Consider the following 16,117-nt stretch of genomic DNA (forward strand, 5'->3'; position numbering starts at 1 on the left):
TTGAGGGATGGGATGACCATGGGGGAAGAAATCCAAAGGTGTCATGATTATTTCGTGGAACGTAATGGGGATAAATAACCAGGGCAAATGCAGAGAGATATTCTCTCGTCTCAAGAGCATGAAACCCGAAATTGTTATATTAATTGAAACTAGAGTGAAACAAGTGAAAGCAAATAATATTCAGAATAAAATAGGGGCTAACTGGTAGGTGATTGACAACGACTCTCACCATCACAATGGTCGAATTTGGGTGATGTGGGATGAGAGAAATGTGACAATTGAGCTTGTGTAATGTTTTGACCAATATATCCACTGCTTGATCAAATATCATAATGGTGATGTTGTTTGGTGTACGGCTGTTTATGCGTTGAATACTCTCTATTAGAGGAGAATTTTATAGAAGGACATTAAGAAGATCCACCAAACTATCCAAGAGGCATGGTTTATCATGGGGGATTTCAATAATGTTTGCCAAATGCAAGACCGCATTGGTGGAAACAAGATGTCTGCAGCTAAAATAATTAATCTCAATACCATGATGGATGAGCTATATTTTACTGAAAAAGATAGTTGTGGCGAACATTTCACACAATTTAATAAACATTTGATCGATCCAATATACTCACGTATTGATGGGGTCATTGCAAATTTGGAGTGACACACCAAAAACTTATCTACTTGGTTACATATTCAGGAAGCTCGAATGTCGAATCATGCTCTACTAAGTTTGGAAAATCTGATGCAAATTTCCCAGAGAAAGAGGTATTTCAAGTTCCAAAATACTACTACTTCTGTTGCAGGATTTTAGGAGGAAGATAGACATGATTGGAATAAGGAAATTAGTGGCTTAACTATGTTTATTGTGTGGAGAAAATTACTGAGATTGAAAATAACCATACAAAGGATTAGCCAACCTTTCTGATCTGAAGTCGATCAAAAGATCTTTGTGGCCTATGAACTTAATTCTGGTCAGTCCAGAAGAGGAGAAGGGGGTGTACCTACAAGACACTTTGATTTCAAAGTGAGAATCAGAGTGAAGAGAGAAAGTACGAAGTATGAGTGAAAGATTGAATGTGAATACCTGACCCTCTTATGAAAGAGGGTATATATAGCCTAAGCATAGGCCAAGATCTTCTGTTTTAGTCTGAATTTGCAGGCCCAAAACAGGAGACTTCCAGGATCCTACATGGGTAGGGCAAGATGAGTATGTAACCCTATCCATGGTCAACTTCCCGTGGTCCTCGAAGGAGGTCCAGTTCCCAACGGCTACTGCTACTTGGATCGCTCTTGTTGGATCTTTTTGCAGCATGCTGGACTGGGTCCTGCCCGACGGTGGGCCAGGCTCAGGTCCGGTCCAGAACAGGAGCCCCAAAAGTCGTTGCTTCAGTTATAAGAGTAATGACTTAAGAGTAGCCTGCTCGTCAAGGAGAGCCGAAGAATCCTAAGCTTGTGTCATGATACCGGACTTGAATTGTCGTGGACGATGCCCGACAGTCGGCCAAGAGGAATATCCCAATGCCACAAGGGTCTGAGTACGCACAAGCTCGTTAACGGCGGTGTTGTAAGTTGCATCGAGGAGGCGGGTTTTTTTGGATAAATGTTTCGCTTGGTTGCATCAACATGAACAATGACACTCTTCACAAGGATTTGAGTACGCACAAGTTCATTGTTGGAGGCGTTGTAAACCTCGCCAGGAAGGCGGGTTTACGCGCTGGTCCATTACTCACAGACGTGCTCGCGGGGAGACGTAAGGTACGACCTCGGGTATGGTCGACCATCATCCAGGCGTATAGTCGTGGGGACTCGTGCCGATCGCGGATACAATTCAACTGCCTAGAAGGTGACCGACCTTGTCGGGTGACGGTGATCCGCTGGCTATTCTCGGCTGACGACCAATAAACCACGCCAGTGTTCTCGACATTATGTTAATAGATAAATTTGAATAAGCCAATGCAAATAAGAATTTAGGCTCGTTAATCTATAAGTTTGTTAGTCTATTTAAACTTTAGATGAATTTCTTATTTACAAATGTTCAAATAAAATAGACTTTTCTGTAGGCTAATAGGCAAACCAGGCTTTTGAAAAGGTCAGACTCAAGTCTAAAAATAAGCCTATGATAGACCGCATGAATGACAATGCATAGCTTCTAGACAAAACCCGAATTCACAGAAGGAAAGGGATCTTGAGACTGTGCAAGTATGAGACTGCACGGTTGAAGGAAAGCTTAGCAGGATTGATTGGTACTACCTATACCAACAAGATACATCTTTTTTTCGGTATTCTAACAAATAAGAACTTCATAGTTAAGCGTACTTGATTTAGAGTAGTATTTAGATCTGCCTACTCTCTTGATTCTGTTTCTGCGTCAATGTCATTCCAGTCAAGTTTCCCAAAAAAACATGTGAATAATGATAAAGCATGCTAGAAAGTCCAGTGTTGTTTCGTGGGGTAAGTGAGTAATCTTGAAAATGGTCTAAAGCGTCACAAATGGTAATAGAGTAATAATCCTCTAACAAACATTTTTAGGGTGGGGTAGCATTTGTTTCATGCATGCTTGTCAGCTTGTGTTGTATGTGAATTTGATTTGTGTTGTTTGACCTGTTGTTGCTTTCTTGTATTAGAAATATTTGTAAAATGACTTCTTATGAATGTTTATATGCTCCATGATAGTAAATTATGTATATGCAAACTGAATTCACTTAAAAACATAACCCAAGAGTTGACGGAGGTCAGACAGATAATGCGTGATATGTCGGCTACCATTATCCAACAGGCTAATGCGACAATTTTACAAGCTCAAACTCAGGCCCAGGGAGATGAGCAAAGGCAACAAAAAAAAAGAAGCATTAGCAGCAGCTAGAGAACGAGTAGAGTTCCGGCGCCACAATCCGCCAAGGTTAAGGGTGACCATGATCCTGGCAATGCTGATCTATGGCTGCTAGAGATTGAGAAGACCTTTTAAGTTTTTCACTGCATTCGGGAGACAAAGCTTGAGAAAACCTTTTAAGTTTTTCACTGCATTGGGAAGACAAAGCTGGAGTATGCCACCTTTTTGCTGACTGGAGAAGCAGAGAGTTGGTGGATAAGAGCTAAAAACATAATGTCCTCTTCTATCTTTTTTCTATCACTTGAGAGGTACCTGTCCGGATAGAAATTCCAGATGTACAATTATCAATAGCTATAAACCGTGTAGCAAATCCAAAACAGCTTTGATGTCATGATTTGGTTTGGAACATGGAATTATAATTTTACATGCACATCCAGCATAATAAATGAGCAAAGAAACTTTGGTCTATTACATCACCATAGAATACAACCTAAGGTGTCAAAGAATACACTTAATCTGTAATATCAGTTAATGAAGTTCTTGTTCTGCCCATGACACAAATCACAACATTCTACATCCATGCAACCCATACCTACACACTGAAGACTTGACGAATAGTCAAGTTTCCAGTATACTGTCCTTGATACTGCTGTTTTTAAAATTATATGACCTCTTACATATGGCCCGAGTGCATGGTGTTTTGCCACTATTACAAGCTCGGGAAAAAACGAAACAAATGTTTGTATTAACATCTACCTAAAGTTGGCTGATGCTGTTAAAACCAATATAACAATTAATTCCTACATCCTGCTGCAAATCATGGAAGCTTGATTTAAGGATTCGCGTCCCACAGTCAACCAATTAAACAGACGCCGGTTCTATCTTAATAAAATTCAGCTGGTGAAAACAAAAAAAATGGAATCAATTCTCTATCCAGAAACAGAAATGCAATTTTCTTCTATAACGAAACTTAATTCTGTCTTACAGCTCAGCCCTGAAATGTCATGCAATACGAACAATTTAAGGGTTTAGTCAAGTAAATGATACTACCTTACCGCTACTTTTCCTCAGAGTCCTGTATAGATTCATTGGGCTGCTTTTTCTTCTTTGTTGCACTCGACTTTCTTCCACCTTTCCTGACTGGTCTTGGTCCTTCCTCTATGAAGAGATGACTGTATTTTTCCATTATCCTCTCTTTCTCTTCAATCAAGCCTAACATCTCATAAGCATTTGCCACTTTCTTAATGATTAATTTATCCCGAGGTTTACGATCAAAAGCTTCCAGTCCCTTGAAAAGCTTTTAATCAAAAGTACAAGACATGAAACAAAGGTTAATTGTGAGTTGATCGAGAACCAAAACTATATATAGCCACCAAACAAAGAGAGTAAATGATGTTAGATAAACACTGCATATAGTATTACAAGAATATGCAAGTCCACATCAACTGAGATAAGCAAATAGTTTTGATTTGTCTCTCTCCAATAGAAATACAAAAGAGCTGAGTAAAATATTTAATCCTGTTCTTTTATATACAATTAATAACTATAATTCTTCAATGCAAGACAATTATTTTGTTATCGCCTAACGTTGATCGCATTCAACATGGCTATTATGGCCAGAGTCCATTGATTCTGTCACAGCTATTCAACTTTTCAACTGCTGCAATTTCATTTTAGAAAAGATTTTGGTAATATGAAGTAGGAGAAACGAGCAGAATAGTGAGAATAATAAAACTCCAAATAAAGGTGGCACTACAATATCTTTTGTATTAATTAAGCACTCATCAACTACATTTCTAGGTTTATTTTTAACATGAATCTTTTCAACAAAATGATGAGCATCCATGATGCGAGCCCGAATTGGAGTAGCAACAATTAGAAGAAAAACAGATAAATAAGGTCAGCAATCAGCCACATGGATTAATCACACCATTGGAATGAGAATCTATTAAAATAAATTAAAGTTATATTCCACTATTTGGGAAAGCTTACCTTAACAAGATCATCCAGCATATTGTTTCGATAATATACTGATATCATAAGATGGCACATTTGCCAAGGAACAGAATGCAAATCAGTGCCAATTTTCATTTCCCAGAATTTGTGTGCTTCTCCAACTCTATGATCCATATCTAAAGCTCGAATCAATTGACCATATGTTCCCATCGTCGTCCCTTGCCCTTTGCTCAGCATCCATTTAATTACCTTGGATAAGATATTAAAGCATTAGAGTAAATAATACTAACGTCCGCCGAAATTCCTTTATGGCTCGTCTTTGTTTACAAAATAATTACTAGAAAAATAGTCGCAAACATCTTTGTTTAATCAAAACTTACAATACATCCTAAAACTCACATGCAAAGTTGCAAACAGATAAGGCCAAAATCAAGACATGGCAAAAGAAAAAAAACTTCATTCACAAAAGAAATAAAGAAATAACATCATCCAATTTTCGTATAGAGAATATACTATAACAAACTACTACAGGAAAAAAGAGTATCTGCCATCTGGTCATTAGGATGGGTAATACAAAATAGATAAACTCTGGCATGATATCATCTAACAAACCAATCAATAGAAGTATATGAAAAGAAAGTTACTTATCTGCTACATTGATGAGATTATGCCTTATTTGAAGTTTGATTTTCAATAATAAAAACTGAGTCAGGGTAACGACGAGCCACGATCTCAGACCAGATTACAACAATATTTCCCGTCGTCACATTTTCACCATGACCATTGTATTTCACTTACAAAACAAGCCAGTATAAAATCCTCTTCACTTGAGCCATTACTTTTCATTCATGATACACTATACAACACTCACCATTTGATGCAAGCCTAAGAATTAAATAAAACTTACATAGTAATTCTCTGCTACCTTACCAGTAAATTGCTCTGTGCCTCTTTGCTCAAGCCATATAACAAATGACACAAAACAATTCATTCTATTTCTCAGTTTTGACCTTCAACTTGCAAACTTGCTTCAATATAGCGCCTAACTTTTATATAATTTGCCTCACAACACAAAACCGTTATACACCACGCTGCTGTCCCATGATTTCTATTATTCTATACACACCCAATCTCTACACCTTCCATCCATCACGTGGTCCTCTTATTTCCATAGGCACTACATCACTCAAACCTTCCCATTCCAACCTCCAAATCACCTAATACACCCCAGTCTATCACTTACGACAGAACCAATGACAGCATAAGGTCACTAACAAAAACGTTAAATTCTGGTTTGCAACCTTATATTGGACCAAGTAATCTCCTACTGATTCATTAGTAATTCTGTCCCAGTTCATAAAGTCTCGGCATAACAAATAAAGTAAAGCTTATACTATTTGCTGTTTCACACCAAGAGCTACAGCAATGTCCCACAAAACCAACAGTAAATATATATGCACAGCGGTATCACCTTGAAAGTGCGAGAATGTTATTTGATATTTGGTTTCTATGGTAATCTAATTAATGTCTTGAACAGAAGTGTTAGAGTAGACATATGAATATATATGCACAGCGGTATCACCTTGAAAGTGCGAGAATTTACAATATCCTAGTAATCACAAGAAATACTGCAGTGGCTATATATGCATGGGTACAAACTACAGCGTATGGTTTTGACAGTACAGTACAGTGGCTATACCTGAACAATCCTATGCCACTGTTGCTCCTTCTCAAGACTAATCAATATATTTCTCAATGCCCCAATTGGAAAATTTTGCTCCCAAGCAACCCATGCATCAAGAGCACCATAAATAGCCTCCTTACTATCATCAATATCTCGAAGCTGCATCGTTAGGGTATAATTAAAACAACAGAAACTAAAACCCATTCACCATGTTAATACTTATTCAACAACACATTAGGAAAATGCTTACTGTGGTGAGAAGAAACTTGGTTCTATCTTTCCTAGATACATTTTCCCCAATATAATGCTTTGGTATCTCTCTACCATTAGCTTTTTGGTCACAAGGAACAGATTCAGATTTTGTTTGCGAAAAAGATGGTTGGGACAACATTTGACTGTAACATCGACTGACATCACTTACGTTCACTTTACTCAATCTAGTAACCTGGAAAACAGAAAGCACTATGAGGAAACATAGCTCCCACAATATTAATGGAAGAACGAGACAACAGAAAGAGGAACTTACGAGGTATGAAATTCGAGGTGCCCTCCACATGTTTGTTGAAAGTCCTACGCCGAAATCAACAAATTTTCCAACTTTCAATTGGTTTCGGTTATAGAGCAGTGTTTTTCAATTGATTTGGCCTCCACTATCTATTCAAAAAAATCATAGAGGATTCAATTAAAAAAATATGATTCTTAAATTTCAATCAATTTAATTGGTAAATACTATATTCATTAATTAGTACCAATAACCGAAATTATTTATAAAATAATATTTATAAATGATTGTAATGTATTAACTGTATAAAAAAATTTACACTGAGAAGCATAATAATTAATTTTTAATAATATTTATATAATTTTTTTAATAAAAAGAAATTATTACACACTTATTAGACAAAAATCAATTAGTGAGTAAAAAATCATTTCCATTGGAAAAAAAATATGTCTCCAACCACAACTATAATAGTTAAAGAGAGTTCTAAAAATATATGCTCGTGTGCTAAAATACATTTCATAGCTACATTTGCAATTTTTTTGTATGGTATAGAAGCATTTCAATTATCTTGGTCCAAATTTTTTCACCACTACTTCTTCTCCTATTTTTGTCATCACCCAAGTATCTCTCTTATATATTACATTGTGTTAGAAGGAAGATTAGGCGTGAGAGATTTTAATCTCTGCGTCTCATCAGCCTAATCTTCCTTAAAACCAAAAAAAATATTTATTTTCTCTATTTTAATATCAATGGCGCAAATCAATGACTCTAACGATATAGATTGTTCATATGTCCCCGTACCCGGTGAACCTCACCCCGGTGAATATCCGGCGGAGAGTCGGGGAAAATTGAGGGCGGGGATTGTGATAACTTGTGGTTTGTTATTGCTAGCTTCCTTAGTAGCATATAACGGCTACATTGCACCAAATAAAGAAAGAGAAGAATTATATTCAACGTTAAAATCTCATTCAAATGAAGATAGATTTAAAACAATACCTTCTCACAAATGGAAACCAGTTACACGAGGTGTGCCTGCTGGTGTTTCAGAGAAATCCAATAGGATGTTCAAAACCAACGCCATTGTACAAACGTATCCTTGGAATTACAATATGTTATCATGGCAGAGAACCGCTTTTCATTTCCAACCCGAACATAATTGGATGAATGGTAGTAATTCGTTTTAATTTAAAATTTGAATTCATATATATAATCAAGATTATACAGAAATAGCGCAGTTTTTGGTTAGATTGTTTATATTTGGTTGAATATTTATGAAACTAACTTTTTCTTTCCTTTTTCAATGGGTAACTTGGATTGCTCTCACTTGTCAAACTGGTTTCCTTTACTCCAGATCCTAATGGTATGATAACTTTCTCTTTTACGAGCAAAATACTGAAAAAATCGAGAATTTTGGGTCATGCAACATTTTATTGTATGAGTTGCATGCACACTACATGTTTGATGATAAATCTGTGTGTTTTGTTTTAGGTCCATTGTACTATAAGGGTCGGTATCATTTTTTCTACCAATACAATCCAAATGGCGCGGTTTGGGGTGACATAGTATGGGGACATGCAGTCTCAAAAGACTTAATTAGTTGGCTTCATCTTCCACTAGCAATGGTAGCAGATGAATGGTATGATCAAAATGGTGTGTGGACAGGTTCTGCCACAATATTACCAAATGGTGAACTCGTCATGCTATACACCGGGGCCACAAATGAATCAGTACAAGTACAGAATCTTGCATACCCTGCCAACTCTTCGGATCCACTCCTAACTAATTGGACTAAATACCCGGGAAATCCTGTTCTATTCCCACCCCCTGAAATTAATGACATTGACTTTCGTGATCCGACCACAGCTTGGCTTACCTCTCAAGGTAAATGGCGTATAACAATTGGTTCTAAGTTTAACGAAACAGGCATAGCTTTGGTTTATGATACCAAAGACTTCAAGACTTTTGAGCGCGTCGAGGGTGTGCTTCGTGCTGTGCAAGATACTGGCATGTGGGAGTGTGTTGATTTTTTTCCTGTGTCAACTAAATTGGATAATGGATTGGATACTTCTGTTAATGATGTTGGTGTTAAACATGTGATGAAGGTTAGCTTGGATGAAGATAGACATGATTATTACGCTATTGGAACTTATAATGAAAGTATTTCTCATTTCGTACCTGATGATATTAGTAAAGATGTTGGTATTGGATTGAGGTATGATTATGGTATATTTTATGCTTCCAAGACATTTTATGATCAAAGTAAAAAGAGAAGAGTATTGTGGAGTTGGATTGCTGAGTCTGATAGTGAATATGCTGATGTTGCCAAAGGCTGGGCATCACTTATGGTATGTCATTATTTACTATAACAACTTTTAATTGAATAATTATATTTATAAAATTTGTATTTTATATAATGTTATTAGAGGTGTAATTATTTTTTAGTTTCACACGCGATGTCAACGAATCTTGACTCATATATACCTGGTTTCTTTTTTATCATACAGGGTATTCCGAGGACAATTGTGCTTGACAAGAAAACGGGTAGCAACTTACTTCAATGGCCGGTTGAGGAGGTGGAGAGTTTGAGAATGAAAAGCAACAAGTTTGAAAATTTGAATGTCATGCCAGGGTCAATTGTATCACTAGATATTGGAACAGCAACTCAGGTTTGTGTTCATGTTGTTTGTTACTTTTTCAAGTTACAAGTAATTAAGAGAAAATCAAGAGTTTTCTTTTATACAATTAAGAATGCAAACTTAGTTAATGACATATAATCGAACCTGCAATGCAACAGTTGGACATTGTAGCTGAGTTTAGTATTGATAAAGAAGCTATAAACAAGACAATGAACACCGATATTGAGTACAATTGTGAAACTAGTGGTGGAGCTGCTGCTCGTGGCGCAATAGGACCTTTTGGTTTATTGGTTCTAGCAAATGATGGTCTTTCTGAATATACTCCCATTTACTTTTATGTTGTTAAAGGAAGAGATGGAAATCTCAAAACTTCCTTCTGTACAGATCGATCAAGGTATATATCATAAGTCAGAGAACATGATTTTGCGTTATATTGTGATAATACTATGTTGAATTAATTCAATTATATCTTTTTTTAGGTCTTCTTTGGCACCTGATGTTGATAAGAAAATCTTTGGAAGCTTTGTGCCAGTGCTTCAAGATGAGAAGCTATCTTTAAGAATATTGGTAAGTTAAATTGTATAATATTTTTCTATGGTTTTCAATTTTCATGCATGCACATGAACGAAACCAAGTAATCAACTTGAAATTATTTTCATGAAATGTGTGGTTATTAATTTAGGTGGATCATTCTATAATTGAAAGCTTTGCTCAAGGTGGAAGAACATGTGTGACTTCTAGGGTTTATCCAACAAAAGCAATCTATGGAGATGCTAGATTGTTCTTGTTTAATAATGCTACTGAGGCCACTGTTTCTGCTTCACTTGAAGTTTGGCAGATGAATTCTGCATCCATAAAGCCATTTCAATATGACCAAATGAGTTAAATGGAAGAATTAAGATAACTAGAAGTTACCATTACATAGGTGATTATGTTGGATTTTGGTATGATTGATATGTTTCAAAATATGTGCAAAGACCCATATAGCTCCCTATTTTTGTCCAAATATTTTTTTATCATTCTTTGTAAACTAGTTGCTCTTGGATGAGCATCACATGATATCTTCTTACAATAAGAGAGCTTGTAATCATACTTTGCAATAATCCATAAATGGAAGAAGTTTTAAGATTTATCTAAAAGAGAAATGTTTGCTTTTTTATAGATCGGAATATTTATCGATATAGGGAAACAAAAATAATTTCACGCCACTTTTGTATTGATTGAACAGAGAAGTAAAATGTCATGTAAGAATAGTTTATATGGCAAAAGGCATGCCACATTTTGAGAGCTTATAATTTATAGCTTATAAGCTCATATAACAATAAAAGACATGTTTGATAAATGTCTTTTTATCATGAACTTATAGCTTATTTTTCAGACGCTATTTCAAATAGCGTTTTAACTTATCATTTTTTTCTTTCATTTTTGCCCTTATTATTTTAACTAAAATCCACTTTTATCCTCTATTATTTATTTTAATTTAAAATAAAATAATTACATATTAAATGTCTTTTATATCATTTTATTTAATTAGTTAGTTGAACTGTTAATTTTATCAAATATTTCAATTAACTTATCAACTATAAGTCATCGTTCATCAGCTTTAAGCTATACGTTATCAGTCATCAGCCATCAACCATAAGTTATCAGTTATCAACTAGCTTATCAATCAACCCTTATTTTTATCCAGTAGAATCTATATGAGAAATTGATATGGTTAGTTTTCTATTTTTATAAAAAAAAATGGTTAATTAAACTATTAAATTCAATATAATGTTTTTAAAATAGTATTAAAGTATACCAATTTTGATTCCCATAATTTTATCCACATGTTAAGTCTAATAGTGTTGAGTTTGAGAAGGTGAATTAGAAAAATATAGTTTCACATGTATTAAACATAAGATTTAATTAAATTTAAGTTTAATTGCAATTTTGATTTTCTTATCATCTATTTTTTTTAGATTTTAGTTTAAAATTCGGAATTTTAGTCTTTTGAGAATTTTAATGTCATGTAAATTCAAAGACAATTTTTAATGACATGACACTCATATTAATGATATGTCAATGCCAGTTTAATAGTGAACTATTCAATAAATCTATTTTTATTTAAGATTTATAATGAATATGTCATTAATGTGAGCTCTATGTCATTAAACAATGCCTTTAGATTTGTAGGGACTAAAATCTTAAAAAAAAAATTAAAATACAAAGACAAAATCTAAATTTTAAAATAGGATACCAAAACCCAAAAAAAATAATAGAAAGACCAAAATTATAATTAAGTTCAAAATTTATAAAAAGTGACAAATGTTACCTTACATTAAATTTTTTTAATTAAAGTTTGTAAAAAGTGACCAATTTTATCTTACATGTAGATTTGTAAAAAAAAGTTAAATTAATCTCAAATTCTAAAGTGTTATCAAAGTATATTTTATGGCTTGTTAGATCACTTGATATTAAGATATCATTAACAAATTAAATTTTAAATATTTAATTTTGATGGGAATGTTAATGGGACGGAGCTTTATTTCCATCTTAATTCCGGTTTTTTAATAGAATTTATTTCTCATCTCTATCTCGGATCTCCACCACGAAAGAATTTTGTTCTCTATCTCCGTTTACGCATATTCTCAAGTATTTACGAAAATTCATAAACATAAATATCAAATTATTTTATTTTTTATGTATAATAAATTAATTAAAAATATATAAATATCAACAATTAAAAAATATAACAGCTAATATTTAAATTTATTTAAAATTTTAAAACATAATTATCATGATAATATTGAATAAAAAAAATATCAAAGTATGATTTTATTTTATTTACATCTGATAGAAAATATGAAAACAAAAATAACCAAAGTATGACATGTGGCGTTACCAGAAATTGGATAATACTTGAACACGTGTGCTCATACTTACCACCAAACACTTGATGTTGAAATTGTTGAACTTCAACCTTGTTTTTCCTTCCTCATTCCTCCTTACATTGTCAAATTAATCTTCCCTTATACATAATGGCACTTAATTCATTAACACCGCTTTCAATTAATTCTTACCCTTCAACTTCAAAGATTTCAAAGTCCTCTCAAATTATCTGCAAAATTAATTCAATCAAGGTAAGTAGCATATACTACTTCTTTTTTTGTTTAATTTCTCTTTTAGATTTTCATTTAGGATTGTAATAATGCAATGATGACTTAGGTTACTAATGTAGAGTCCAACAAGAAATGGGGGAAGAAACTGTTTTCAGCAACGTTGGCAGCTGCTGTTATTGTTTTCAGTTCTGACATGTCTGCCCTTGCTGATCTTAACAAATATGAAGCTGATATCAGGGGTGAATTTGGTATTGGATCTGCTGCACAGTTTGGATCAGCAGACCTTAGGTTTGTTTGTTAATTCTTAATCAATTCACTAATCAGAATTACTATATTTAGGATTACTAATTCATTAGGGTTTTTATCATGCAGAAAAGCTGTTCATGTGAATGAAAATTTCAGAAGAGCCAATTTCACATCTGCTGATATGAGAGAATCTGATTTTAGTGGTTCTACCTTCAATGGAGCATACATGGAAAAGGCTGTTGCATTCAAAGCAAATTTTACAGGTATATTTTTATAGTGAATTCTTTATGTAAAAGTTACCTAGTGTCTTATTTCATTGAATCTTTTTGCTTGACATTTTTTAGGTGCTGATTTGAGTGATACGTTGATGGATCGAATGGTAACTAACTACGTCAAATTAAACCGATTAGTTTTATCTATAAGCATGCTTTTCTATCTTTTGATTTTCTTGTTTGGGATGTCCAGGTTCTTAATGAAGCGAATCTCACGAATGCGATTCTCTCCAGAACGGTCCTCACGCGGAGTGATCTTGGAGGCGCCGTCATTGAAGGTGCTGACTTTAGTGATGCTGTGTTGGACCTTCCACAAAAACTGGTACGATACGACCACTGATTCTATCGGTTCGATTAATGTTCGATAGAATGTGTTTCAATGTGGTCAAGATGTTTTCTTGTCATAGAATTTATCGAACATGAGCTATAGCTGATGGTGACGAATATTCAATTGTGTAGGCATTATGCAAATATGCTAGTGGCACGAACCCTGTAACAGGAGTAAGCACGAGAGTGAGTTTAGGTTGCGGGAACAAACGAAGAAATGCTTATGGCACTCCGTCATCTCCATTGTTGAGTGCTCCACCACAGAAACTGCTCGACCGGGATGGTTTCTGCGATGAATCAACAGGCCTTTGCGATTCAAAGTAGCTACTCGGAGTAAGCATTGCTATCAGACCATATTCTTGTAAATATAGCAGGGACAATAATTGAGGCTATGTGTGATTTTTGGAGCATTCAAAAAATCATGCTTATTGTTTTGGTCATGATTTCTCATTGAAATTTATGACAAAACTTGCCATGATATTTGAAGATCAATTACTTGTTTAAATTTGTGTGTAGGCATTCCTTAAAGATTACACCCTTTATTCATGATCTTAAGAGAATAACTTTAAGTAACATCAATTATTTGGATTGGACATCAAATAAGTTATGTGCATGAGGTCCATAGGCCAGTCTTTATAATTGTATTATGTGCACAAATAAGACTTATAAGTTACACCCTCTATATTTAATTGGTAAGAACTAATAACTTTTGCATTAATTCAAATAAGAATCGTAATAACGAGTGCCCTGGGCGCTCTTTAAAGTCCAAACAAAGAAGATATTGTCTAAATAAATAAATTATTTCAATTTTTAAATTATTGAATACAAATATTTCCAAGAAAACATACATTTTGTTACTTAAAAGAAGTCAATTGTTTTTATTTTTAATACATTGAATACAAGTATTGTTGGTGATTTTAGTATCATCAATGTATTTTGGTAGTAATGTGATTTACTATAGGCCGATGCAATTATGCGTTAAGTTTGAAATGAGTTAGGGTAGTGCGGAGTGCACGCTCGTCGACCCAAACGTGTAATTGAATACGAATAATTGAAACGGGGTTCCAAGGGGGCGTAGTCCCTGGCGGGGTGCGGGGCAGCGCCCCGACGGGGTCCAAGGGGCAGAGCCCCTGGTGGGGTGCGGGGCAGCGCCCCATCGGGGTCCAAGGGGCAGAGCCCCTGGCTAGGTGCGGGGCAGCGCCCCTTTCGGGGACCAAGGGGCAGAGCCCCTGGCTGGGGTCCCGCTGCCAGATCAGCGACCCGTTCGAAAATTTTTCTCAACAGTTGTACCCTTTCCCAACAGACATGACCGTTTTTTCCGAACAGGTGTGTCTTTCCGGTTTCTGTTATTGATCTCCTATATAAGGAGTCATTTGGCCTCGATTTTGGTACACGAAAATAATACTTCCTCTCTACATTCCTGATCTATTCTCTATTGTCATAAACAGATTGCTCTTCGAGAATTAATTCCCACAAAGATTTCGTGAACCCAGGCAAGAATAGGGTCGAAATACTTTGTTCGAAAAGTGTACGAACACGATTCTTCGAAGTTATCTAGAATTATCATACCTATTTTCTAACAAGTATTAATAATATAACATACTTTTTTAAACTCTTAACCAGTATCCTTGGGGCACTCGTTAGCATTTCTTTCAAATAATTGTAATAAACTTTTGTACATTATGTTGTTGTTTTTAGAGTAGCATCATAACATGTAGCAGCATCATGTAAATTAAGAGACAGAAATCTCTGCCGCAACAATTGCAACATGTAAATCAAGAGATAAAAGTTTGTGTCCTAACACAGGAATACTTGTAATAATTTGAATCCGAATTTGATCCTAACACAGGAATACTTGTAATAATTTGAAAAAATAATAAATTAAACGTAGTCATAAATGTCGGTACAAGTGTCTGATACTGATACGGACACGGATACGCTGTTTTTCTGAGGTGTCGGTACTACATAGGTTTGCATAATTATGCTGAAAATATAATTCAATTAAACTCTCAAACTTGCAAATACCCGCACGACGACAGGATTCAATTAGACATATCAATATCATTCCACACTCTAGCTCTAAATCCAAATAACTCCAAAATAAATAATTGAAACTGTAACACAAAATCTAATCAGCCTCAGCATAACAACTCCAGCCGAAAAAATGAGGAGGATCATGAAAAATAGTTGAATATACCTCATCAACCAAATTCACCATCCTTGGTAGGGAGATGTCATATTGGGGGTGGACTGTGGTGGAGGCATGGCATGCTTCTACTTCATCTGTATTTTTCGAGAAATATTCAAATACGAATAGCTTATTTGTCTCACTTATTTAAGTGGAGAGGGACAATTTAAGATTAAGAGAGATAGAGAGAAAATAAGGATTCAAAAGAGAGAAAAGAGAAGAGAATTTATTTCCGTTTTTTTGCAACCAATCTCACTAATACGATGATTTCGAATTCGTTAACAGTTGGATCGAGCTCAAATATAATGAGTTTGATATCAAAAAAAAAAATCTGAGCTGAGAGATATCTGCTTCGTAATTAAGCTGCAGATTTGGGTA

At 34.8% G+C, this 16,117-nt stretch overlaps 3 protein-coding genes across 6 annotated transcripts; 2 read left to right on the forward strand and 1 right to left on the reverse strand.

Moving 5' to 3' along the window:
* Positions 1-2,424: 2,424 nt before the first annotated feature.
* On the reverse strand, positions 2,425-7,150 carry LOC131652389 (pentatricopeptide repeat-containing protein At4g18975, chloroplastic). Of its 3 annotated transcripts, none has more exons than XM_058922237.1 (6): positions 6,994-7,150; positions 6,718-6,912; positions 6,483-6,626; positions 4,820-5,032; positions 3,878-4,124; positions 2,425-3,139 (listed from the first exon to the last, which is right to left on the reverse strand). In XM_058922237.1, the coding sequence occupies exons 1-5, from the start codon at positions 7,021-7,023 to the stop codon at positions 3,885-3,887; spliced, it is 822 nt and encodes a 273-aa protein (XP_058778220.1). In that variant the 5' UTR covers positions 7,024-7,150; the 3' UTR covers positions 2,425-3,139; positions 3,878-3,884. The 3 variants fall into 3 exon arrangements, with proteins under 3 accessions (XP_058778220.1, XP_058778219.1, XP_058778218.1); XM_058922236.1 differs by lacking the exon at positions 2,425-3,139 and adding an exon at positions 3,274-3,724 and having other exon boundaries at positions 3,883-4,124; XM_058922235.1 differs by lacking the exon at positions 2,425-3,139 and adding an exon at positions 3,274-3,724.
* A 462-nt stretch (positions 7,151-7,612) lies between these two features.
* Positions 7,613-10,731, forward strand: LOC131652391 (acid beta-fructofuranosidase-like). Its single transcript, XM_058922240.1, has 7 exons — positions 7,613-8,136; positions 8,321-8,329; positions 8,458-9,314; positions 9,474-9,635; positions 9,764-9,999; positions 10,085-10,172; positions 10,288-10,731. The coding sequence occupies exons 1-7, from the start codon at positions 7,719-7,721 to the stop codon at positions 10,489-10,491; spliced, it is 1,974 nt and encodes a 657-aa protein (XP_058778223.1). The 5' UTR covers positions 7,613-7,718; the 3' UTR covers positions 10,492-10,731.
* A 1,816-nt stretch (positions 10,732-12,547) lies between these two features.
* On the forward strand, positions 12,548-14,124 carry LOC131652390 (thylakoid lumenal protein TL20.3, chloroplastic). 2 transcript variants are annotated; one of them, XM_058922238.1, is made up of 6 exons: positions 12,548-12,727; positions 12,813-12,994; positions 13,079-13,215; positions 13,297-13,331; positions 13,418-13,546; positions 13,684-14,124. In XM_058922238.1, exons 1-6 carry the CDS (start codon positions 12,626-12,628, stop codon positions 13,873-13,875), a joined length of 777 nt encoding a protein of 258 aa, XP_058778221.1. In that variant the 5' UTR covers positions 12,548-12,625; the 3' UTR covers positions 13,876-14,124. The 2 variants fall into 2 exon arrangements, with proteins under 2 accessions (XP_058778221.1, XP_058778222.1); XM_058922239.1 differs by having other exon boundaries at positions 12,588-12,727; positions 12,826-12,994.
* The last annotated feature ends 1,993 nt before the right edge of the window (positions 14,125-16,117 follow it).

Source organism: Vicia villosa, linkage group LG2 (assembly GCF_029867415.1).
Source record: "Vicia villosa cultivar HV-30 ecotype Madison, WI linkage group LG2, Vvil1.0, whole genome shotgun sequence".
Lineage (NCBI taxonomy): Eukaryota > Viridiplantae > Streptophyta > Magnoliopsida > Fabales > Fabaceae > Vicia > Vicia villosa.

Coding starts and splice junctions, on each gene's coding strand:
- LOC131652389 (XM_058922237.1), bottom strand. CDS start 7,023: ATGTGGAGGGCACCTCGAATTTCATACCTC. Junction 5,033..6,482: donor AGTGGCATAGGATTGTTCAG/GTATAGCCACTG, acceptor ATCTTATCCAAG/GTAATTAAATGGATGCTGAG. Junction 4,125..4,819: donor TGCTGGATGATCTTGTTAAG/GTAAGCTTTCCC, acceptor TTTGATTAAAAG/CTTTTCAAGGGACTGGAAGC.
- LOC131652390 (XM_058922238.1), top strand. CDS start 12,626: ATGGCACTTAATTCATTAACACCGCTTTCAATTAATTCTTACCCTTCA. Junction 13,216..13,296: donor ATTCAAAGCAAATTTTACAG/GTATATTTTTAT, acceptor GACATTTTTTAG/GTGCTGATTTGAGTGATACG. Junction 13,332..13,417: donor ATACGTTGATGGATCGAATG/GTAACTAACTAC, acceptor TGGGATGTCCAG/GTTCTTAATGAAGCGAATCT.
- LOC131652391 (XM_058922240.1), top strand. CDS start 7,719: ATGGCGCAAATCAATGACTCTAACGATATAGATTGTTCATATGTCCCC. Junction 9,315..9,473: donor AAGGCTGGGCATCACTTATG/GTATGTCATTAT, acceptor TTTATCATACAG/GGTATTCCGAGGACAATTGT. Junction 9,636..9,763: donor ATATTGGAACAGCAACTCAG/GTTTGTGTTCAT, acceptor GCAATGCAACAG/TTGGACATTGTAGCTGAGTT.